This window comes from Temnothorax longispinosus, chromosome 3, assembly GCF_030848805.1.
Source record: "Temnothorax longispinosus isolate EJ_2023e chromosome 3, Tlon_JGU_v1, whole genome shotgun sequence".
NCBI lineage: Eukaryota > Metazoa > Arthropoda > Insecta > Hymenoptera > Formicidae > Temnothorax > Temnothorax longispinosus.
The window spans coordinates 23,590,239-23,616,013 of NC_092360.1; the positions used below are offsets into that span (position 1 = coordinate 23,590,239).

The 25,775-nt window shown below is 35.7% G+C and overlaps 1 protein-coding gene across 23 annotated transcripts in view; it reads left to right on the forward strand.

Moving 5' to 3' along the window:
- Positions 1 to 25,775, forward strand: part of LOC139810542 (CUGBP Elav-like family member 1-A) — a 497,386-nt gene that overhangs the window by 332,923 nt on the left and 138,688 nt on the right. For all 23 annotated transcript variants that reach the window (XR_011731420.1, XM_071774183.1, XM_071774182.1 and 20 more), the window contains one exon: positions 13,273 to 13,442. Coding sequence is in view for 22 of the 23 variants with exons in the window: in XM_071774183.1 (XP_071630284.1) it covers positions 13,273 to 13,442 (170 nt within the window). In the remaining variant the exon portion in view is untranslated. The remainder of the gene's footprint in view (positions 1 to 13,272; positions 13,443 to 25,775) is intronic.

A 25,775-nucleotide genomic window follows, 5' to 3' on the forward strand; every position in this document is an offset into this window, starting at 1 on the left:
CGCTAGCTTTCAACTTTTTTCCTATTCTTTCAACTTTAAAACAATAAATAATCCATCAAATGTCAACACAAATATAATATTCTAAAATATTAATTATTTAGATATTATTAATAGTGAATATAAAAATGTTCATACCCTAGCTTGTATAATGTATTTTTTGCAATAGCTTGAGCTTTATTAGCGAAGAAATAAATTAATACACATAATTATAAAATTCCATGTATAATGAAGTAATATGTAAAGCGTACAGATTATATCTTTGATATATTAATTTTCTCAACTTTATGTAATTTTCTACAACAGTCTTTACATATTTTATTAAGCCACATTCGATAATTTTTTTTTATACTTGACTCTTAAGTAGAAAGATTGCATTTGACGGTGCATAGAAGTGCTATTATTGTATTATCACAGAGAAAGGATGCAGAGAGGGTAATCCAGACGGGTATAGAAGGGAAAAGCATATAATGTGGTCGGGGGTCACGGGATCACGGGGCATGATTTCACGGGACGGTGGTTGGGTGAGTGTCATGCCATCGGATGGCAGAGCTATGTGCTTCATGTATCATGTACGGTGAGTTAAGAGGGGGGGGGGTGAAGGACGAGAAGACGGGAGTTTGAAAAGGGAACGGAAACAGAGAACGGTGTCTCCGCACAGTGTGACGGAGAGCATTCGATTCGAAAGCAGATGTCGTTTCCGAAACACGCCTCGTGCCCTGCATATTTATCCGCAAGAGGAACACGATGTCCTCCGTGAAGAACGGTAGCGGGAGGGATAAACGATTTTCAGTAGGTCCCGAACGGAGATTCACGATTTGATTGTTCCCGAAGTCGAAGGATGTAGTTGTTGGTGCCCGCGTTTTACTGCTTGGTAGCTTATATAAAATTTACATAACACGATTTATGTGAAAATTAAGTGACGTAATAAAATATTTATACCCCGTGATATATGAAAAGTAAAATGATAATAAATATATTGGGAGATATACTATTTAACAAAAATATAATTTAAAAAAATAGTGACGCTTAAAAATGAGAGGTAGAAGCAGGGCAGACAAACGCGGTTAACGGAGTCGTATTTAGGGACGCTTGCGTAGACGACTGTGGAAAAAGCGGAACAACGAGTTTATCTGTCCGCGAAAAACTTTGAACTCGGCGCACAGAGGAAATTTTACTCTGCTGATGGTTCGTTAGTAATGCCGGTTTTGCAGATAGAATCGCACTTTGAGAGTGCGGGCCCGCAGCAGAGATTTTTTTGTCAGCCAAGTAGAGTGCAGCGAAACGAGCGTGTCAAAGCTTCCGCGTGCTCCACTCGTACCTCGCATAATACTCATCCCGCATAAAAGTTAAGTAGTATGGAAACGAATGAATTTACATCGTATCTCGCACAATATTGTTTGTCGCGCAAATTTGACGAATGAAACATTCAACTTTTTCAATACTCATTCCTTAACCCATTATTGTACAAAATATTTATTGTCATTTTATTGTAATTATGAAGTACTGTTTAGACATTCTTATATACGAGTAATATTATTGTTTGACAGATTTATTTATATGCATCACGAGAAATCAATTCTTTGTGACTAACAAAATAAATTGAGATCGGAATATTTAGTATTATTTTATTGACACACAATTAAAATTAAATATCTAAATCCCTATTATCTCTTTCTCTATTTTTAAATTATATTGTGTTATTGACCATTTGCCAACGATTAGAGATATTATAATAGAATGATGATAAAGTATAGTTGATGGTAAAATACAAATTGTTACCAAGTTCTGTGCGTTCTCGAATATCGTTTTTTGATGCAAAAATTTTTGTTCTCGTCGCGTGATAAAAAAAGATTCCCATATGAGTGCCTGAGGCACGAAGTGAAGAGGTTTGCAACGAAGTTGTGGCAAAGCCTAGCGCGCATGGCTCTCTCGCGCATCATTCACGCTTCGTGAAACACATTCACGTCAATCCCAGGCGCCATAGTGCGTATGGTATAGGTCCTGGATTCCCTAGAACTACCCTTCTGAGTATGATCTGTGTACAGCTGCGATTACGGCTTCTGTATTGCATTTACCTGTCCATTGCTTCTATTATACATGCATATTCTCCTGCTACCGGCGCAATGTTTCAGAGATTCTCGTTTTACGATAACTGCAATTCATTTTTAATTATGCGATGATACGCATTTCTTTAAACACAAATTGTTGTTTGAATAAATTTTCCGAATTAAAAATGAATCCGTTGGACGTGAGATGAGTAAATATATTTGTTTATTTTATTTCAATAAACTCCCTTCTGTTTTCGTATGAATTATTTTATATGATTTAAATTTACTTAATAGTTAATACGTGAAACAATGTTTACATATTTTGACGAGATATATTACTATAGTATGGATGAGTTACTTTTATATTTTTTTATAAATTGATACATCCTGCAATTTCTGCAATTTATAGGCAGATTTCAACGTATTTTCATGTGTAATTATGGTTTTCTAAAACATGTATTATTATCATATATTTTCAATCTCTGCAATGTGACGATAGTTTCATCTCGGATAGTTTTATCTCTTTGTTCACAAAATGTCATAATATTACTTTTGGTACAATAATTTGAATTTGTCATCGTGATGTGTAAGCCGAAATTATGGACCCTTTTCACTGAATGCAAACGAGGATCGCCTCGAAAGCGGACCATAAACGATGCAGAACTTCGTTATAGTCATGGAAATCTCACTTGAGAAAGGCTTTCAAATTTTTCTCTGGACCGCCTTTAAGCTCGACGATACTTATGCAAACGCGCCTCGTGAATGTTAGAGAACCGACCGTAAATGGATGCTGCATGAAAAGAGTCGTAAACAGGGCAACCCCGATGAAGACAAAAGAATAATGGCGCTCTTTTTAATTGTCGTAGACATGATTAATGAACAATTAACTTTTCAATAAAACCTTTTGATATTAAAAACTTTTTTCAAAATTCTGATATTAACAACTCGTCGTAACTATATGTATAATATTATCTATATAGATTCCCTGAAAATTTTTAAAAAGTTTGAAAATATTTCTTTTTTTAAAATTCAAAATTTATAATCAGGTATAATATATTCTCTCGATATATACTTAAAAATTTTGTAACAATTTTATTTACATATTATAATTTCGTCATATATTTAATTAGATGGATATAATAAAATAAAATGATATAACGATAGAATCATAACGAAAAAACTACGCAAGAAAATGAAACATGCTATCTCAGTAAAATCTGAGTAAAATCCATTAATTCGAGACAAAAGCAAATCTTGCATACTTGACTACTTCTGACAAGTCTCTTTCCATTTCTCCTTTTTTTTTCAAAACGAAATGTCGCACGTTGCGTCTTTCACGAGAAGACGGATCTGTCAGCATGTTCGTTACACCGGACGCTCGCGGCAACGAGCATAAAGCACGAACCTTCCCAAATAAATTGAGCAAACGAAGCGATTCTCTGGCCGAATGTCGGAGAAACGAATAAAGAGGATCGACAAAGCAGGCGAGGAGTAATAAATGAGGTCGGAGTGTGTGAGTCGGGGCTGGAAGGTCGGTTAGTTTTACAGTTCGTGATGTGCTATACGAAAGAGAGTACTCTTTCTCGTCAAACGGAGAACTGACGAAGTCGCTGAGACAAAGCAAACAATTAGACATCGTCACCCTTAATGGAAGAGATGCCGTCTAACGCTATTATTATCAACCAGTCTCCTTTTTCGTACTTTTCGATAAGAAGACCGTTTTGTTCCCTAAATGATTGGCGTTTAGCAATGTAATAAATTAATGGTAGTATGTGTAATATTACTAAAATGAGTGCATATATATCAAATATCTTTTTATTAAGCAATGACGATATCTTGTTCAATACTTTTAATTTTTACTGATACTCACCATTTATCATTTTCCATTCAAATCTGCCATAAGCGAAAAACACAGTTATACCTGTATAACATTTGTTTGATAAAAAATTAAATGACAATTTATGTTTATATTTTTTTAACTTTTAATTTTTGGACAAGATAATAAACTTTGATAAATAAAATCGGCAAATCCGAGATTTGAATTATATTTTACAAATATAGTTATTATATTTAGAGATTAGATTGTAAAATGTATAAATCTGAAAAATTTTGATTGATATCGAAGGATATTAATCATACAAACGTGATGTTTCTTGCCATCTTGGATGAAAGCAACGCTTAGGAAAAATACGAGAAATACTTTACGCGCTGTCCCCAAAGAGGCATAATTCTGTCGATGGTTGTCGTGCAAGCACTGCGTACAGCAGTCGCATCTCGTAGTTACCCTCTTGCGCACGTGACTGGATGCAGTTTACCCACTCGACATTTCAAACACTCAAAACTCGAGTTAATCGCCGAAGCGAGAGGGTTTACTCAGAGCTGTTCTACGTAGGGATGGTTGCGCAAGTTGCCAGCGGGATGAAAAGGGTCGGTCGATGTTGTGTAAGAGAGAGAAGAAAAAGAAAGAGAACGCGAGAGTGGAGGTAAAGAGAAATAAGGAGGAGAGAAGGGTTCCGGGGAAAAAGATGTCGAGGAACGAGGAGCGACTCATCGTAAGGGAGGTAGAGAACGGTTTACCAATAGCAAACTACAAGCTTACAACTCGGCTGTTTTACCAGGGCGTAAACTAGGTCGAGATTTTCTAAGTCACCATCAGAAAAACGTGCTGGAATCAAAGTTGCACGAGGAGATTAGGATACGCTGATACAATTAGGATAAACATATACCGAGAAAGATAATTTTGTAGGAATACTCACACTGTTTATTTTTTTATATGTATTTAAACAAATAATTTACTTAAACAGGGCTTATTTAAAATAAAAGAAAAATGATTTTAAGAAGTTTTATTTAGGTTAAAAAAAAAGCTTTTTTTTTTTAATTTGTATAATGATGCTAAGGAATATAGTGAAAGAATAATAAACTTTTCGTCGCATTTGTTTGCACTTATTAGGATGTCTTTTACGAACATATTAATATTGTATATAAAGCATTGTACATTTACTATCAAGTTGAAATCTGTAAAAGCACTAACGAGAGTCGTGTATATAATATATTGCATGAAAAAATACGAGGATTTTTTAGCGTGCAGTTTTTAAAATTAATCACGTTGGTTGAACAAAACGCGAGCCACGCCGGAAGCCCGTGGGCGTGTGCTGAGAGACGGAAAAATAATTAAAATCAATCGGCGGAGCGCGGTGAAAGGGTACGGTATAAGGTGCATGACGGGTAGAAGGAGCGAGAATAAATACCCACCTAACGAGCGCGGAAATTGACGGACCCGTCTGAGGGTGCTTGAATCCCGGTACTTTCCCATCGGAACGTCGGAGGTCGAGCGATACCTTTGTCCCTCGTTAAATTCCAAAGGTAGAGCAATATTTTGCCCTCAACGACACCCACTCCTCCGCGCTCTTTCGACTTCGTTCCACTGCCGCGTTGGACGCCATGGACGTTCATTGTAGACGGCAAAATAAATATAATATCGATGAATTTATTTAATGCCGCCGTTTTCCTCAAGTCACAGATATGAAGTACAAAGGGTTGATTCGCGCGGAACGGACCCTCTTTATCCATATAGGTATGTTATTTTTTAGTTATCGTGAGACTTCGACTAACGCGGCGGCATCTCAATTAGCAGCAATATCGTGTACGAGCAAGCGTCCGATCTCTGAACGCTTACACCAATTAGAACACTCTAAGGACGAAGCCTGCGTCAGCCTGCAGTCGATCTCTGCCCTTCGGCCGTCCCTTAGGGTCCATTCACCGCATCCTCGCCCTCTAATTAGTCTGTTCGATAAACTGGATTACACCCATCCCGCACACATCCTTTATTCTCGTTTGCTTCCACGTTGTCCATTTACACAGAATTGGATCATAGCGTTTGTACATGTCCGCGGTGAGTTAATATTATTTTTATGCGTAGCGTAAAAAAAATCTCCATCTATATATAAAAATACTTTTAGATAACATTCTGCACATCACAAGTTTAAATGTGTGGACTGTGTATAAATTTTAAACATAACGTAATTTACAAAATTGTAATTTGTTATGAATTTAAAAATTGCAAAAAGTTTAATAACTTTGTTAATACAAACATTAATCTACTGAATTATTAGTTTCGGGTATATTGCGTATATTTCGGTATGTTGCGCATACAATATTTTATAAATATTACTCTCTCTTTACAAATGTGCTCAACACGAATATTTGATTGCTTAATTACAGTATATTACTGTAGGTGTATGATATGATCACGTATGCTCGAAATCAATGTAAATTTCAATTCTTCTTTCTCTGTCTCTCTCTCACACATTCTATGTTTTGGTTAAAATATAAATTATACAACAAACAGCTGTTAACACGTAAATTAAAAATATATTCATAAATGTATTATTTTGCGAAAATTGTATTACTTATAAATATGTAAATTAATTTGGTTAAATTTGATCGCAGGAAAGTACGACGTTATAATGGTCTATCAAAAAGAGTATCGCTGCATTCTAGCCTGGGCAAAAATGTTGAAATTCTATTATAGATATTTTATGAATTATAGAATAGACGTTTCAAAGGTATTATATACTATATACTTTTGTATTCTTTTTTTTTACTATCAGTGCATGGTAACTCCAGAAAGGCTCGAACACTATCTAGCTAATAAATGATTCAAGATATGTGCGTATATGCAGTAATAAGTAAGTTTGCGCTTTTTTTCACATTGCGGATCAAATAAATGATTTAAAAATTAAAAAGCGGAATGATGTCCGGGACTAAAAAAATACACGCATGGCACCGGTAAATTTACGATCGTGAAATTGATGGCTCATCCGTGGGAATGGCGCAGTGCGTCTTCTTTTAGACGATTCCTATACACTCCATCTTCGGGACAGTTAAACCGTTCGTAGCCAGATAGCGTTGCAAGGTCGTCCGTAGTAGTGTAACACCGTCGGAGAATTCAGCCCTACGGCCTCTGAAATATCGGCGAAGTTACGAAAGTAGCGGGCCTCGGGAGCCATGGAGCGAAACTCCCGGAGACCATTGTTCGCCAAAGCCGGTAACTTCGCGGAATCGCCACATACATTACCTGAACGAGTGGCGAAGGGCGACGCTCTACGTATCTTTAACTTTGCGTCTTTCTACCATTTTTCAGGCACCTTAGTGGGTGCCAATAACGGCCACCTCCAATCTGCCTTTATCGTGCGTTCAATAGCGACATGATTCTATTAAAATTATGTCTTAATTGTTTTTAAAAAGATTTAACTAACATCTACAAAATGTCATGCATATAAGATACCGAGCACACACAGTTTATAACGTAATGTTGGGATTATTTTTTTATTTTTTTTATACATAATTATTTAGCAAATGTAAATATTGTAATCAACTTCGCAAATTGCTGCTCGCAAACCGAATTTGATAAATATTTATTAAATTATTTATTTTGAATATTATAACGTAGATATTCGAATACACATAACAAGCATACGAAGCTTTTATTATAATACAGAATTATAATGTTTCAGAGATATAGCCATATGAAATCAGTCGTTGTAAAATATGGTTTAAATTAATTTTTAATTATTCTTTATTAATTACTAAAATATATTTATTTTTAAATTATACAAAAAAGACGTTTTAATTTACATTTTATCAATTTTCATTACATAATAGCAGTAGCACAGACAAAATACACGTGTTATAATGTTTGTGTTGTCTGTGTATGTCTATTGATAAAGTGATGGCTATCAAATATTCTTCCTTCGATCGGTACCGAGTCAATTAATTAACCAAGAAAAATAGAGGTCGTTGCCATGACGAACCCTATACTCGATATTCATTTACGTTGACGGCTATATTACGTCGAGTGCTTTGCTTGTTTCCCTCTCGTGCTATTAGTGATGTGTAAAGAGACGTCCTGACGGTACCTTACTTGAACTAAATTGCATGTCAGAACACAATGGAAAAGATGGGAATGAGATCGATTACGGTAACGCGTTACACGCGGTTCGGTCAGCGAAATTGCGGCGATTTTCTTTTTCTATCACGGATGAGCTCGCAGATAATTCCTCGAATCGTTTCGTTCCGGCGATTCGTATGTAATATTTCGCGTGACTGTCGACCGTTATCGGAGACCACAGTATATTAAGCTCTATCTTTTATACCTTATTCGGCTCCAATCGCCGAAAATGCTGACTTTGAATGTGAAGTATCCGCCATTAATTTCTGGTCTATACGCGTTCTGGCCTTCAGCGTTCGTTTGTAATGGCGAATCATCGACGCGTCAATTATGCCGTGTGATTAATGGTTCATTCCGTAGTCATCACTCATCTCCCTAAAGGTGGTAAATGGTGCGTTCTTGAAAGGAAAGTTCCGTCCAAATACGAATAATTTCTTACTTTATTATGACATTAAATTTGTCTTAACTTCCTTGATTTTTACCGTGCATAATATTTCTTAAAATTTTCAGGCACTCTTGACATTTAAAATTATTAAAGAAGAAAAGATATTAATTATTGTCATATATTTAAAACAGTTAAGATATGATTTTAATTATAACGAAAAAAATTTGGTTTGCATATAATATTTCTTGAAATTTTGACTCTTGAAATTTTTATATTTAAATTTATTTGAAAGGTAACACCTAATGATAATTATGATAAATATTATTATATTATACACCTATACATATATAGAATTTAAGATATAATCTTATCTCTATAGCACACACAATTTGGAAAATTGTTTTGTTGCACCTATTACTCAAAGATTAATCAGGATTTAATTAATCTTAAGTTTTAAACAATTAATAAAGATTTTCCTTAAAAATATTTGGATTAAAATAGATAAGAGGGGATTGTAAATTTCTAATTTAAAATATCTTTTTAACAGTATGTTATCTCTGTAACAATCTAATCATGTAAGCTTTGAAGTGTTAATTTACGTTGTACATATCGCACGATCATAGATTTTTGATACACAAAGAATGAAATAGGGGACATGCTAGAAAGGAAGGCAAAGGGTATTGTGAGTGCCCTTCTCTGATGTAACTCACTTATCAGGGTGAAACGGTCGCGCTCCCTTTCTTTCTTCCCGATCTCGTTCTCGTGAGATAGGATACCATCTCTCTCTGTCCTGTCTTTGCATTCTATTCACCTTCCCGTAGCCTTCCTGACGAGGAAGGAGCAGCATTCCCCATTACCGATAAGATACTGATCGCGATGTATGTACACCCACCGGCACTAATCCGCACGGTGATCTGATAATTGAGCGAACGCTGGACGCCGGAAATACGTAACAGCCGTTACTGTCACAGTAACGTCGATGCGGGATTACGAGTTGTTGGTCATCCTTGCTCGTAACCAGGGTCAATTTGTGGTATCCACAAATCACGCCAGAATCACCGGAAGTGTCCGGAGCGATGCGATTTTACAAAGCCACGGCGAAAACAATAATGCACTCTTTCTGCGAAAGATCAAATACGACATGTATTTTAATGATTGTCGCTTTTTTAATTATTTATACATATATATTAAGTCTAGTTAAGCCGATTCTCTCACAGTTCTAAAAAATAACGATATACAACTGTAATAAATTTTTATATTAAATTGTATAATATATTCCGAAGAAAATCGCGTGTAGAACTAAAATGCTAAAATAAATTAATAATAAAGCAACTAGGATATTTATTGTGTCTCGAAATTTACGAACGTTAATTATTTTGCTTTCTCGCAATTTATCAAAAGTTACTGTTATGGCTTTTAGTCAAAGCTATATCTAAAAAAACGGGAGGTTATAAGAGTAATTGAATATGAACTGGAGGTGCTAATTTAGAGTTCGCTGTTATAAAGGATGTGTCGCTTGCGTTTTGCAATTAGTTACGTTGCATAATGAAAATTTAGTATCATTATGAAAATTAGCAATTGTTTCTATTTCGAAGCGAAACATGTTTTAATTGCTAATAAACACGTTCACGCAGAAGCCCATCGCCAGTTCCGCGCTTTATAATTATTGCAACGGTACACTGGGCTAACTTTCCAACTAACTTTCCGAATGATATCGAAACAGTTCATCGAGTGGCGGCAATTTAATTGATTATTTACCTTTCCGTTGTCATTAATACAGTATTATCACGTTCGTGATATTTTAATGTGTCACTTTAATTGCATGCATTTCGATTTCGTTGGTGGGACAGCCGACGAGCACGGTTGTCCGTGTCCGCGTATTTTGGCCGGAGCTACTATTCCCCTTCCGGAACTTCGCGATAAATCTCGATTAATCCAATCGAGGAGCCGTCGCGCGGACGCTGGCGCGTGACCAATCCCGAAGAAGCGATTGCCAATCGACGCTCGATTCGCCAGGATAGACCTTCCCGTTTAGTTAACGTAGTCGCTTCTTTGATTAGTTAACCCATTCCCGTCTTTGTTCGCAAAAGGGCGACGGGATGTACAGTTCCCTGGAGGGTTTCCTACCGTAGACACCCCCTCCACTTTGCTCCCTTACTCTTTACAGGATCTCCTCTCGTACACTCTATGGACTGAGATGAGAGCGGCCGCTCGGTCGGAAAATCGCTTTAAACCGCGCCGACTAATATTAACTTTCTCCTATCGTTTCGCGAAATTCCCCAACTCTTTTTTTTCTCTCCATCGCGCATGCCGGGCAGCGGGATCGCAAAAGCGCTTTCCCTCCCCACGGGGCGCACGCCCGCGCCGGACAGTGCTCCGAAATTTCCTTATTTGCCGTTCGGACGGCCGGCTTTGTGTAAACTTCGTTTTATCCCGCAAACGATGAATGTTTTCCTCCCTTCATCTTTCCACCTCCGCGATCGATACGTCTGGAATTTCGTAACGAGCAGCGAGATCGGTTATATGAGTCACGACAAGACCCGAGGTAGTCACGACACACCAAGGTCACATGTAATTAACTACCTTGCACACACCGCTGTGCTGTGATCGATTAGAACTTTCGATCCGTGAAACGTGACGCGAGTGATGACTATTAAAGTTTAGTGATTTATTAGCAGTGCAAAAGAGGGGGAGGCAAAACGGAAGAGAAAAGAGTCACGACTGGTGAATCAGGTCACCGTTTCAATCGACAAACTTTATGCAAACCATTTTAGGGCGCAACAAACTGTCGCGTCAGCAGTGAGATGGTAAATGGTAATGCTTTCCGCTTATACAACCCAGTCACATTCTACAACGAACATAATTCACACGAGTCAACTATAATAATAACCGCCTGCTAAAGCGTCGCGACATGCATCCCGTGTGAGCATGTATAAAAAAGTAGAAGCGTCTTTCACGTGCGCTTTTCTCGAAATGTTCTTTGCATTTGAGAACATCACTTTGAATATAATCGCTTAAATTTAGCTTATCAACAGATAACTATATGCTTTCCTTTCGTATTCCATTTAGCGAATAATTTCCAAATCATTAGCAAAAGCTTGTATCCGTACCCGGCTTATGTTATTATACTCGCACTTGTATCGATTCGCTCTGGATTTCAAGACTGGATATTTAGGTTTTCTAATATTGAATCGCTTAGAAGATTATATGGCTGCGTACGCATCCGTTGGAATCGTATAAGAAATTCGAGCGTAAAATAAAGTCGAGCGTTAATGTTTTATGCGCTTCCGTGGGGAACGAAAACACCGGGATGCAAAATATTGACCCGCGTATTAGACTTTAATCAGCCGCTTGGAGTGAAAATATTGGCCGACGGCGATCCGCGCGAAGCATAAAATTAGAAGAGACTTGCGGGCGCGAGCTTTCCGGCGCGGCGTCAGATGAATCGACGAACGGGAATTCGCGTGACGCGATTGAGAGACGCGGGACGCGGGTAGTACGTCCCAAGGGGTAGGACCTCAAACACGCATAATCCGAGCGAAATTACTGCGTGCTGGCGAAAAGCTCCGCGCGTAAGTTTCGAAAGCGGACGAGCCTCTGTGCACGGTCAAATATGTACTCTGGGGTAACCAAACACACCAGTAGTCTTTCACGTGAGCAACGCGCTCACAGCTGTATGTGCTAAAATACCCATGGCAACATACGTCGCGTACAGGCCGCGCTTCGTAAAATGCAGCATTAATCCGGCCGTTCAGCTGGGGGCGCGCGAACCTTATTGCAAAAAAATTTCGTCGGAAAGCATAGGTTAAATATATCAGTATACGTACAAAAATATTATACAGAACGTTTCGAAGTCCTTGCATTTTTCTATGCGACTCAATTCAGACTTTGGACTCGGCCACAAAAATAAATGATCACGTATCAAAAATAGTTTCTTCTTGACGTTGCTTTAACAGAAATTGTGTTTGACATTTGTGTATGTCGAAAGTATTGAAAATGGAAAGTTGAAAACTTGCCAGCGATGATGGATTTCCATGAAATTTTTGCTAACGGCAAATCAGCTTCTATCAGCAAATTTGTCAGCCCTGAAGCTGAAACGATATTCAATAACGACGGCATAGCCTCTATATAAAATAAATCATATTCATAGGGAACATGCTACAAAATATTCGGCCCCAATATTTTTCCATTCCCGATATAATAACTTCTAACTCATTTTGCGGCCATTCGTGGTCATATACATGTCGCCGCAATAAAATCATCCTCTGCTTCACTTTGCACAGATAAAGTGCTTAATATTTTAATCGTTCGTTTAACGAGTGCGATGCCCGTGAGAATATTTCGCGCTTTGCAACATGTCCAATCAAAATAGTCGATTGGTTTCTCGGTCGCGAAATAGTCGACTGAATAAATCTGCTCGCGAAACCGTTTTATTCGGCGATTTTATAAATAAATTTTATTGCGCAGACATATGTAATTCTTGAATATTATATAGAAAACGAGAGCTTATTAATGTGTAACTTGTCTAGTAAAGTTGCTAAAGGCTCATCTCTTGTTTACAGTTATCTTATAATAATTTGTGCGTGAATTTTCAATTCTTTACCTTTTTCGCATTAACAAATAATAAAAGCTATTGTCTGGAATATTGGCGATAATATTATCTCAATTATATTTAAAATATTATATCTGAAAAGGGGGGGTGTTCTTACAAATTACTCGTTCTGCTACCATCCACGCGACTACGATAAATCACACGACTACGAATTGATAAAGTGCACACAAGAGTTTTTGACTTGTTAACGTATTAATAACGTTGTTTTTCTGTAGACTGCATGCATATTTAATATGCCGCATACACATACAACATAAACTTTTTTTTCACATTACAGTATAATGAACAACAACAGTGTGGAGCAGCCAGATCCGGATAACATAAAGATGTTCGTGGGACAGGTACCTCACGATATGGATGAGAATGATCTGAGGATGATGTTTGAGGAATATGGTCGAGTGCATCAGATAAATATCCTGCGGGACAAGATCACCGGCAGTCATAGGGGTGAGTCATTGAGTTTCTTTAAATTTGCGATTACATGCATGCTCAAATCATCCAGTTGCAATAAAATTTTGCATTGAATGAAAGAGTGGTAAAAAGCGCATTTTTTTAATTATTTGTGATATAAAGAACGATTTTTGAATAAATAGTTCTAAATTAACTTTTTAAATAAATCCATCTAACAGATGGAGATAGATTTATTTCTATTTTATTGCTATTTTGCTCAAGATTTATTAGAGTCTTTAATTATGTGACAGAATTGTATATAAACAAAATGTTATGAATTATGAATGTGTATAATCAAACGTTACAATATATTCTTGTTAGAAAAATTATAATAAGAATACTTGTAATTTAACAAATATATTTAATCAGCATATTAGCACTTTTTCAATATTCTCTTTTATAAATATGAAAAATACGTAATATACTCTTCTATATAATTTTAATAAATGATAATTATTGCATTATACTTACATTAACTCTTTTTCGATATATTTTTCTCTGACTTTTTTTCATTTTACGTGAATAAATCAATAAGAAAAGCCGGACCTGTACATAACTTTCATTTTGTTATCGACAAATCTTCCAAATCTGTTCAACATTCATAAAACAAAACGGAATCGAGCATGAAAATCGGTTTACGCACTTACACTGTCACGAATGTCACGATCATCGACATTTCGAAGTTAACGAAATGGCATGTTGAAATGAATACGCGAAATAGTTGTAGAAAGAGAGAAAAAGTCAGGGAAAATAGACGCATTTACGAGGGCATAAAGAACGATAGACCGTGAGACATGATCGTAGATCAAAATTAATTCCGGATATGTTCGACCCTTAATGATATCACGCGAGAATTGTTCGAGAATTGAATATATTTCATTTTTTATGGAGGATATAGATGGATATCCTGTATTATTGTTTTCGTACTTCTCGCAGCTAATTGCGATGCGATACTATAATTATGATAAATAATGAGAAATATGTCATGAAAAAGATATAAGAGACGGATTACGCGAATAATGCTAATACTATTTGATTATCAAATAATTGGAATTCCGATGCATCTGATTTTTGAAAACCGTTCTTCAAGTTGAATTATACCAATAAATTCACTGAATAGGTTAATTCGCCGAAAATCATATTTTCCATTAAACTGATCCCTCAACATTTTCGACGTAATCGAATTTTCAATATAATTGTTGCGCTTTACTATTATTGATGTAGTCTCGTAATGGAGCGTATCGATAGGTATTATTCCGAATAATTTGGCTTTTTTCAAAATTCCAACTTAATTGCTAAACGGATATAGTATAATTGAATAATCCTACATGATTGTAATCAATTAATTCTTTATCAAGTGTCACCACAAATTTTCTAAATTGAAACTGTAATTGTAGAAAGTAGATAAACAAATTTAAGAAATAATAACGGGTGGCACTTCAGGATATAAAACTAAGAATTTTTTAAAGATTTGTAACATGTGTAGTGTAACTAAAAAAAAGTATCGAAGAAAATATCTTTGAACAAGATTTTCATGTAGGATTAGTAAGATAATAATATTTGAAGAAAATTACTTTTTATTGTTTCCAACCAACATCCACATCAGATAAAGAAAATAAAGAAAGAGAAACGCGAATACAACGATTGATATGTAGTTAGGAACGGTCGCTGCTATAAACCTTCCTCGGTATATCGATCGGAGGGCGAGAGAGCAACCCCACGAGACTCTCTTATGTCTCCCCACGTCCGAATACAGGCGCGCTTGTAACGTGGCTGTCACTGAAATATGCACGTACTCACTAATAACGAGCCTTAACGCTCGCTAAACGTCGTCTGCATCGGTGAAAGTTTGCACAATTACTTTCACTGTACAGATGACTTCAAATTTGCAGCCGATGTGAAAGTCAGGCATTGTGTGGTAAAACCCGATTGTACATGTTAAGAATATCGATTTCTGTGCGGTCGAAGTTCGCCGTGGATATTACCAAGCATAATTATGATCGAGTCACCGTCGAGTTTTCTATAATAACGAGCAGAAAAAGAAAAAATATTTTATTGTATCATTCTTGTAACAAATATATAGTAGCTAGAAAACTATACATTTATGATAAATACCTTCTACTGGAAACTTAGAAAACTACAAATGTATAATAAACTAAATTATATTAATTTTTTTCTAAGTACATTAAATTACATAGATCACAGACAACGGGCAATTTAAAAAAATTACTTACTTTAATTAAAAAATTATTAATTATGATATTATTTTTTTATAATTTTTTTACAACTTATAGCAATTGCTTTCTTCCAATTTGATTTGTGAATAATATACGTGTAATGTGTGTGTATACAAAATGAGAAAAATAGAAGGAAAGAAGTTTCAAAATTTTATTATACTTCTTATGAAGCTACTTTATTTTTTTAATTGTCTAAAATTATTTTTGATTATGCAGAAATTACTTTCCAAAAATTCAATATATCAAACATGGAAGATAAATCAATTGCTAATGTTATCTTATTTCGCAGTTCTTGGTAATTTAAACGAATTTTCTTGACGAAGCAGACTTCAGAAATCTTCTGCAGATAAGTAGATCTATATGTAAAATGTACGCGATGCACTATCCGAGTCGGAAGGCGCGAAATGTTAGGATTCTGAGAACTTCCGGAATAATTAATGTGGGCGAATTGTAAACGTCATGCGCACCTGCAAAATTGATGGCGGCAGGCAGTACAACTGGGATGAAATTCGTTCCCCATTGTGAAAATTTAACTTGATTACCATGACGTAATGGTGAATTAATGTCCCGCTCGCGGGCCGTTTGTTTAATGCACCGCATTTTAGATTCGAAATCTCTGTCAACGTGGAGTTTCAATTCTACAATAAAACGAGCTAATTACTGTTTCCCAATTAACTTTTAGTTGACAATGTCATGTTAGGCAATCTCCTCATCGCCTTCCTCGTCTCAAATTAAAATCGATTTTATAATATTTTAAAATGAACCGATTACCACACTTTTTATCAGTTTAATAAGTGGTCATAAGTGGCGTTCTGTAAAATCTCATTTGTAAGCATTGAATACACACACGTACACAATCGGTATAAATTAGTAACTTAAGTAAAATGCATACCGGAATAATAACACTCGACATGGGGTGAGCTGGCTTGTCTGTCGCTGGCCAAACAGCGAGTCAGAAGGTAAATTCCACAGTGCATCGAGGCGTTTTATCTCGACGGTAGAAATAAAACGCTAAAATTTCCAGAAATTCTATATTAATTAAGCTGCGGAGTTGAGCTTGGCATAAGCTCTACTAAAAATTAACAAGGGGTACTTGTGGAATATATTTGATTTACGCCAGGATAAATTTGAAGTTTAAATTATTCACAGGAATACTCGTAATTTCACATAATGAAAAAAATTTCTTCAGCATTGATAATTACAATACTTTAATCTGTTTCTCATTTATTTAATTTTAGACGCTTCCATAAAACCAGACTTAATATAATTAACTCTATTATTTCGATAAGGTATTTTTCGTTGAAGTTAAATATAAAAAGCATAAAATGCAGCATAATGTGATCACTAAAGGCACTTCTTTGATATTCTATTTTTAATTAATCAAATTACTTTGAAATTAAACGTATGTAAATTCGATGATATATTCTTTATTGGTGAACAAGTTTATGATATAGTTTACAATATACAGACATTTTAAGCAAAATTATTTACTAAGCGAAAGTAACTACCAGCGAAAGTTTTGAAATATTCTTTTCCGATTGACTTTTATACCAATTTCGCGATTACTTGATTTAGCGATCTATCGAGTAGAAAAAGAGTTGACTTAATAGATTTCTTACCTTTGACTCTTTATTTTAAAAAAATTTTTAAGTAAATTGTCTAACAATAAGAGAATGATATAAATATATATATGTATATATGCACACCGTACATGATAATTATTGGCACAGCGCTTGTATGCAAGTAGAACGGGTTGAACGGAATAGAAAAGTGCTCTCTCATTTTGTGATAGAGCACTTCATCGGCGTGATTGCAAGCGCATGAAGAAGAAAAGCCAACTTTTCGTCGATTACAGTTGCTACGCATATGGTGAAACATTGGGAGGAACGTGCAGTTTAGCAACGGCAGTTTGCAATAATGCGTAATGTTGGCTGTCTTTTGCCGCTGAACACGGGATTCCGTACACCAGATATGCATACTGACATTCACAGATCTTTATTAATCAATTTCTCATTAATTATTGCGAAAATCGTAAAATGATAGAGAAAACTACTCACTATAAGTTTAACCCGCTCTAACCTGCACACAAGCGCTGTAATTTTTCTAATTTATGGCCCTGTGATTATACTGATCATTAAGGGGCTTCTATTGCAATATGCATATTAAGGTAAGCTAATCTCATCACAAAGTAACTTTACCGGGCATTTACATAATTAATTCGGGTATTATCATATTAATTCGGGTATGTCCACCATCGAAATACGAGATTTATGCGAAACAGATAAAATGGCGGCCGAAGTCATCTGCTTTGAAATCAATATTGCCAAAGTGAGCAATCTATGGAATGTTCAATTTGGTGAGTCAATAGGAGACAGCGAACTCGCGGCAAACTCCTTTTATGCCCGATTAAAACAAGTGCGGAACCGTGTTCGCAATGAAGATCTTCGAGATTGCCATCGTAGCCAATATATCGGAATCCCGAAAGTGTCCGACTGCGCGCCGCTTCTTGTCGCAAAGTAGCGGAATTCGATACCTCGCTACTTTGTGAGACACGATATGGGAACGACAAGGACGACAATAGGATTCTCTGCAAACAGGAAGGACGGGACTGCTGTCTCCTGTCGCACAATTTTCCGCGTGGAATTCCGTTGCTTCCGCCCGGCGAAAAGACGTCGGGAAATGTTTTAGTTAAATTAACAGAGCTCGCGCGCGGCGATGTTTCCCTGTGTCGATTGCGAATTCCTCTTCGACAAGCTTCCTGTTATTGTGTGGATATATACAGTATCGTTGCGAGGCGGCGTTTGTCTCTTCTCTCGCATCTTCGTTTCTAAAATCTTCTCGCACACTCCGGAATACTCTACGCGCGAATCGCTCGGAGAATTTGTTTGTCTTAAACGGAAACGCGAATCGACCTTTCGCTGCTCGTTACGCCCGTAGAAGTACACTCTGCTATTAATCACACGGTCCTATTAATCGTCCTTAAAGTCGTGCCATGCTCGCGTCACCTTGCTCTTTCACGCTGAAGAAAGCCGAACTTCGTCGACGTTACTATCTTTAACGGTCGCTATAAAGATCGGCTCTACTATTTGTCAGTCATGTATAGTGCCTGGAAATAGCTCGAGAAAATCGATACCCTTCTTAAAGGCTATATACCAAGTGTACTTTATTCTAATCGTCGCGCGTTCACTAATCGATTTCTCTTGTAAAAGTATTTTGATAAATGCACACGTGCAGTAATCTTCAAACATGCACGCAACAATTGTAATATCTATCTGTCTTTTTTTACTAATTTGAATATTTTCCTGTAAAAATTTTATATAGCAATATTTGTAGATTTATCTTTTTATTCCTTGAATTTCTAACGATAATATGTTATGCCCGAACTCCGGGATTCTTTTATTTCGAGAAAGATGTCAAATAGGAATAGAAAAATATGGAAGGACAGTCATCTTTTCGCAGTATACACATTGAGATGCGTGCTCCGAGACGAATTCTATTATACATGCAAGCTTCCGGATGTCAACGTCCCGATAGGATGATATAATCACTGCAAATCCAAGTGTGTTATTTTAACTAAAGCTCTTTTTACACATTTCTTGCCGTTCTAAATGACGTCATTTAACACGGTTGAACGTATTAATATGATTAAACGTGTTAATTTAACACGCAACAAAACATGTAAAACGAGCTTCAGTCAAATGTGTCATTTTAAACGTTTATACGTGTAGAAATAACACACTTGGATTTACAGTGATGTCTTTTGTGAGCGATGCGTTAGTCGGACCTTCATTCGGGTAGAGAAACTTAATAGAGCTATAGCGGAAAACTGAGGTCGAGATCTTTTAAATTATTGACAATATTTTATCATAAGTAATATAGTTCTATTTATACAAACTTTACAAACAAAGTTCTATTAATATAAATGTTGGAAATAATAATAAAATAATAATAGATTAATAATATAGGTTGATGCTTAAAACGCATGTGAATATAGGTACATGTATATATAAATGTATGAACATTTGTGTATGTAAATTATCCGCGAGTGTACAGAAAGATACGGAGGTCGGATAGAATAATCGATGGGATAGACTTTATTTTTAATGTTAATATTCTATCCGATTTATAAACATTTATTTACAATTTACAAACATAAATTGTTAAAAAGTGAGACAAAAGGAATTAAAAATTAAACGCATGTGTGTGTTGTGTGTGTATGGGCACAGTAAAAAGTGTGGTGGCCGCGTGTGCGCCTACCAAACGGCAGCCCGGCATCACATTAATCAGCTGCGGGCGAATGCGCTTTCTCGCATCGACTAAAGTTCTGTTGTCGCATCGACTGAAGTTTATAAACAAATTCAGCAAAAGTACTCATCGGCCTGCAGTCGACGTTGTAACGAAAAGTCGAATTGGGCACATATTATAGTCGTGGAGTAACTATACGACTTGCAGAGAGCCGCAAATGGTTTTTTGGGGTAACATCACATCTTTACACACATACACACACACGCCACCACAATAACAGCTAACTCTAAAAAAGATTTATTCGATTTCCTCTAACATGTGGAATAAACAAACATGCGAATTTCTTAACCTATTTAAGTACGAGATTTTCTTCGCAGTATTCGCGTCCGCTTATTTATTTGATTTTGATCATACTCTTATTTACATACTTGCGTCTCCACAACAGCTCGAAAATTTTCATTTTTTTCAATTTTATTTTATGAACTACGTTTGATGGCACATCGGGTTTGTCCAGTGCTTGGAAGTGATTGTCTGGTCATTCTTGCGATATAAGTCCTTAGCGGTCGGATAGGTTGTCGCATAGTCTGATGTTGATGGTAGATTAGTTGGGTCTCTTCGATTTTATTACTTTAAATAGTTTTACAAAGAATCGGATATAAGATGGTACCCTAAGTAAATAATGATAGATGGATATAAAAAAGAACTAAAGACTGACTGATTGACGATTGACACTAAATTGCGGTAACTGGCTTTTTTTTTAAATAAAAACACGATTGAAGATTAGTAAAGAAGAACGTAATTAATAAAAGAAATGTAACTGATCGACTGAAAAACGGATATACGAGTAAACGAATGAAGACTGAACGAAGGATAGAAAATAACTGACACGAATTCTCGTGAATTTTCTTGAAGTCGCAGTTTATGTACAGATTTCTGGGAGTGGATTGTGGAATTGTCAGATTTTCCAAGTTCTTCGCAAATTTTATTTCCGTTGAGTTTTCATAAAATACAGAAGAATAAAAAAAAAAGGAAAGATATTACTGGGATCATGGATCATAAATACTCTACTGATCTAGCAATTGTTATAATATATTCGGTTTTTCCTTTTATTATATTGCTATAGGAAATTAAGCTATCGATATTTCATAAAAGGTAGAATCTTCAGGACATAATAATAGTCAGAGACAAATGGAAATAGTAAATAATCCAAACGCACATAGCCATAACTTTGAAGGTTAAAAATTGAATTTTACAGAACAAATTCCTTTAGTTCATCTGTTTTCGCATTATCTTCTTTTGAACAATATCGCCATAAATCCTTTATTTTCCGCCTAATGGTTATTTTCTCATGTCTCTTTGTCTTCGAACTTTTCCAAAGGCCACCGAAATCGTGAAGAACGCAGGAGTCGTCGTACACTGTGCACTTCAGGATTACGCGAGAAACTTTAAACGAAACTCTGGCACGGAAGTATCGCAAAGCTGCTTCCGAGCGTGCTTGTGTTCCAACACGATCAAGCCGGATTCAAGGTAGTTGTTGGTTCTTTTCGCAGGAGAGTAACGGACTTTTCGAAGACAGATAAATTTTTGAAGTCCCATAACGGCACCGCCGAGCTGATAACTGAGTATGTCGTATATATCGCGAGTCAAAAAGCTTTAGATAATTGCACAGGGATTTCAAAGCGTGAGGATACCATGTCATTTTTCTCAAAATATCAAAGGAAATCGTATTGAACACACGAAATGCACTTTTCTACAATAGGATTAAAGAATTTTCACGTTTCAGAGATAGTATAGAAAAGTATTTAAATCAAGTCCAGTTGCAAAAATATGACAAATAAAAAATTATTTTGATTAACTGATCAACAGCTGCAATTTTGTTCAGCAACATAAATCATTCGTTAGCTTCAAATTGATATTTTCGATATTTCCGTTACTAACTATCTTAGCTTGATAGATAGTTTCAGAAATCTCCTTTTACTTCAAGTAAAATTGCTTTTAGCAATGCAATCCAATTTCACTTTGCGCGATGCATGAGCATGAAAAAGTGTGATCTCTAACGATTGATGCAACTTATCCCCCGCTACGTTCTATCTTTGCCCACGAGTTCGCGGTGCCGAAATTAATTGCGGTGGCGGATCGACGATACCTACTGATGACACCACCGGAAACAGCTCTAATTAATTGGCAAACTGCTCTTGCGCCAAGAACTGGCACGTGCTTCCAGTCGGCAAACGGCACTTGCTTAGTATTTCCGACGCCCGCTCGTCGATCACTCAGCCTTAATGACGCCTTCTGCCCTTTGTTCATCCCTCGAGCTGGATCCCACTCGGCATTCCATCCGTGCTGCAAGTGCGTGTAAATACAAAGACCGGCTGGTAAATCTCGCGCGAATTAATCTTCGTGACGTGCATCTCTAGAATACTCTCACTATTCTTTTAACGCTTAAAAGACACAAATATATGTCAAGTTGCTATAGGTCAGGATATCGATTTTTAATCTAAATTGTAGAATTTCAATCGTCAGTTTTTCAAAATCGATTATTTCCGCAAATTGGTAAATCTTACTTTTAATCTGTTCTCATAATTTGTTTAGAAATATCACAATTTTATACAGGATATATAGGAAGTATTCTTTTTATATTTCTATATCTATTGACAAAAATTATAATTGATTTTTTTATAACAGACATAACAAAGGGGAATTTTTATTTTATTTCAACAGTTTACCTTTTATAAGAAAAAAAAAGGAATCTGTAACACGCGTTTCAAATATCTCATTATTTTTTCCCTTTCATTTATTTTCTGCGAATCACGAAAATGCCAACTAACTGGGATGATAAAAACACGAAAGGTGGGCAAAACGAACTGCTTTAATTTAAAGTTGCGTACGGGATTTGGGACTTTTACTTTTCGAGTTACCCCCAACGACGAGGGCGGTTCTCCCCTACGGAATCCTCCTGCCGCGAACTCGTTACGTTTTCGTCGTAGGGAATTACGCGACTTTGACTAAAGCCAGTTAAAGTCTCATCGGAGTTGCGACTAAACGGCTCCTGATCCCCGTAATCTTGTGGAACTCATGGCATCGGCCACTACCGGGCGCAGTTTCAAAATTTCATTGATAAATGTCGACATTGTTAACAGATAACGTTTCTTGAAACGTACTTTCGCAAAGCAAAGCGATTATTAAATTAATTCTTTAATTTCAATTCAGTCATTGCAATTACCATCATGCATGCATATATTCTTGTAAGTTTAGTTAAAATATTTTCTATTATCTGTATTCATTAACATTTTTCTAAATCTAAACTATTAAAAGTTGCAATTATTGAGAAAAAATTTTAATAAGAATTTTGCATACTATATTTTTGTAAGAAGCAGATTAAATTAAAAAAAAAATGTTACAAAATAATATCTATTTATATAGTCAGAAAAATACGTGTTATTAACAAAGCTTTTATGTTTATTATATCTCTAACGTGGCCGTGACACTTTATAAATTACATTTGTCAACTAATATCAAATGTAGCTAGTGACAATCTTTTTATATTACATCCATTGAACGCAAGAATTTATGCTTAACAATAAATACGGCATGGTAAAAGTTTTGGCTAGCAGCCAGGATTACAAGGAGCATTGCGAAGTTTAATTTCTCGAATCCTCGTCGAAAGTCTCATTTCTTCTTGCTTTGCGTTTGTACTTTTCTCCTCTTTCTTCCGTCTTCCGAGTTCCGTTACGCTCTTAACTTCCGTTTCGTCCTCTTCCCTCCTTCCCACCGTTTCGCTTCTTTTCCACCTCCTTGCATCTCTTTGTTCTCGAATATAGGACCGCGGGAATTTCTCGCTTCTCTTGCCATTACGCCGTGGCAAAACTGCCATCGATTGCGCAAATATTTGAGCGCTTCTGCGAGGGCAGACAGGAGAGAAGAGAGAAAGAGAGAGAAGTGCTAGAGTGCAATGTAACCGTATTTCGGCTGATTCTGAAAGTAAGTCGGGTAAATTTGCACGGAGCTTATCTAACCACGGCAGGTGTCGACTGCCTTCGAGACTTCGAGATATTCGGCTACGGTTAGGACACCATATAGTTCCGACCATTACGCATATTTAACGAAGAATCATAACACGTTGGTTCGTTGTATTCAATTTTCGACTATATTGACATAGAATTTCTAGATATAGACACTCAATCGAATTTTTCGATTAAAGAAGCTTTTATATTGAACATAAAAGTCATCTAAAATTTAATAATTATAAAATATGTTTAACATTTGCATGCAAATTTTTAATTTCCTCTTTATGGCATTTAAAAATGCAACATTTTCTCTCAATATATCTAAATATGTAAAACTTTATATCATTAGCAAAGATTGCAGTGTGAAATAGAATTGCACTTAGAAGTTGCGCTATTTTGTATTCCATTTTTTTTTTAATTTTCTTTTATTTTTACTTTTTCTTATGTAGTGTAAAACCTATAATAGATGTGTACATGTATTTTGACGAAATAATATAGGTACTCGTTAACTTGAAAATAATAATATTTTGTATATTTTATGTTGAAATTATTTAAACTGCTTTCTATAAAAAGGAAGAAATTTCAATATAAAAGATAGGTTTTGTTATACTATATAAAATTGTTTATTCGGAATGCTTTATTATTTGAAAAATTACACTGGAACAGAGGAAATCTATTAAAAAGGGAATTTTATTTTATTATTTTAACAAAATTAAGAGTATACCACAATGTTCCTTCCAGCTTTTTATACGGAGAATTTTTTCTTCCTCATAAAAATGCAGAAGCTATATTTTTCTATTTACCGATTCAAATATATTCCGATAAAGATTGTACTGCGTGCGCGCACACACCATGTTTCTCTCGATCCACAAAGAGAACCATTGGATACAATGGCTTGGAACGGATCCCAATATTATCTCCCATTATGACGTACATCGGAATCTTCCGGGCAATAAGATCTCTTTCTGAATTTATGAGAGCACACTTGTAACGGTGACCGGCGTAACAAATCGCGTCGATTTATCACGTGTTTTTCGCCTGGTCAAGTTTGGCCCTATCTATGTACCAGATATAAATACAAACACTACTACACGCACGGGTAACAGCCCGTCCGACAAAATCTAACTCACCACAAAGCGTTAAATCGCGCTGCGTTTGTTTTTCCTGGTCAGAATAACATGTCGAAGAGGTCGCAAATATATGTATTTCTGTCACAGCGTGTGTCATCGTCATGTTTCGTCAATTTGAAATTCGAATCAAACGCTAACAATCTATATTTGAAATGATGCTATATTTGAAATGATGTGAGTGCGAAAGTGAGATATTACGGAGAAATCATAATAACGAAAATTTCATGAAGATATTGAATTAAAATTCTTTGTAATGATCATTTGTATACGTTATAAGCACTTTAATAACGATAATTAAATATGTATGTTAGTAGATATGCAAAAAAAAGATAACGAGAAAGAAAGAGATCCTTTCTATGGTATTTAATCCAATTTTTTTTAATTTTTAAAAGTATTATTAATTCGCAAATTTTTATTAGTTTATAGATTAGAATTATCTTGTTAAATGTCCATTTTCTGCATCTTTCTTATCTTAAATATGTGTTTTAAGATTTAAACCATATTATTTTGTTTAATTTTTAAATTAAATTTAAGAAAACGTTATTAAATAATATGCTCAAATAATACTACATAACATTGAATAACATTGTTAGAATTATTAATTGTATACAGATGGAATCTTAAAGGTATCCAAAATATTTTTAGAAGCGAAATTTTTTTTAAATATATTCGAGACATTTTGTAATTACTTAATTAGTGATTTTATTTCCT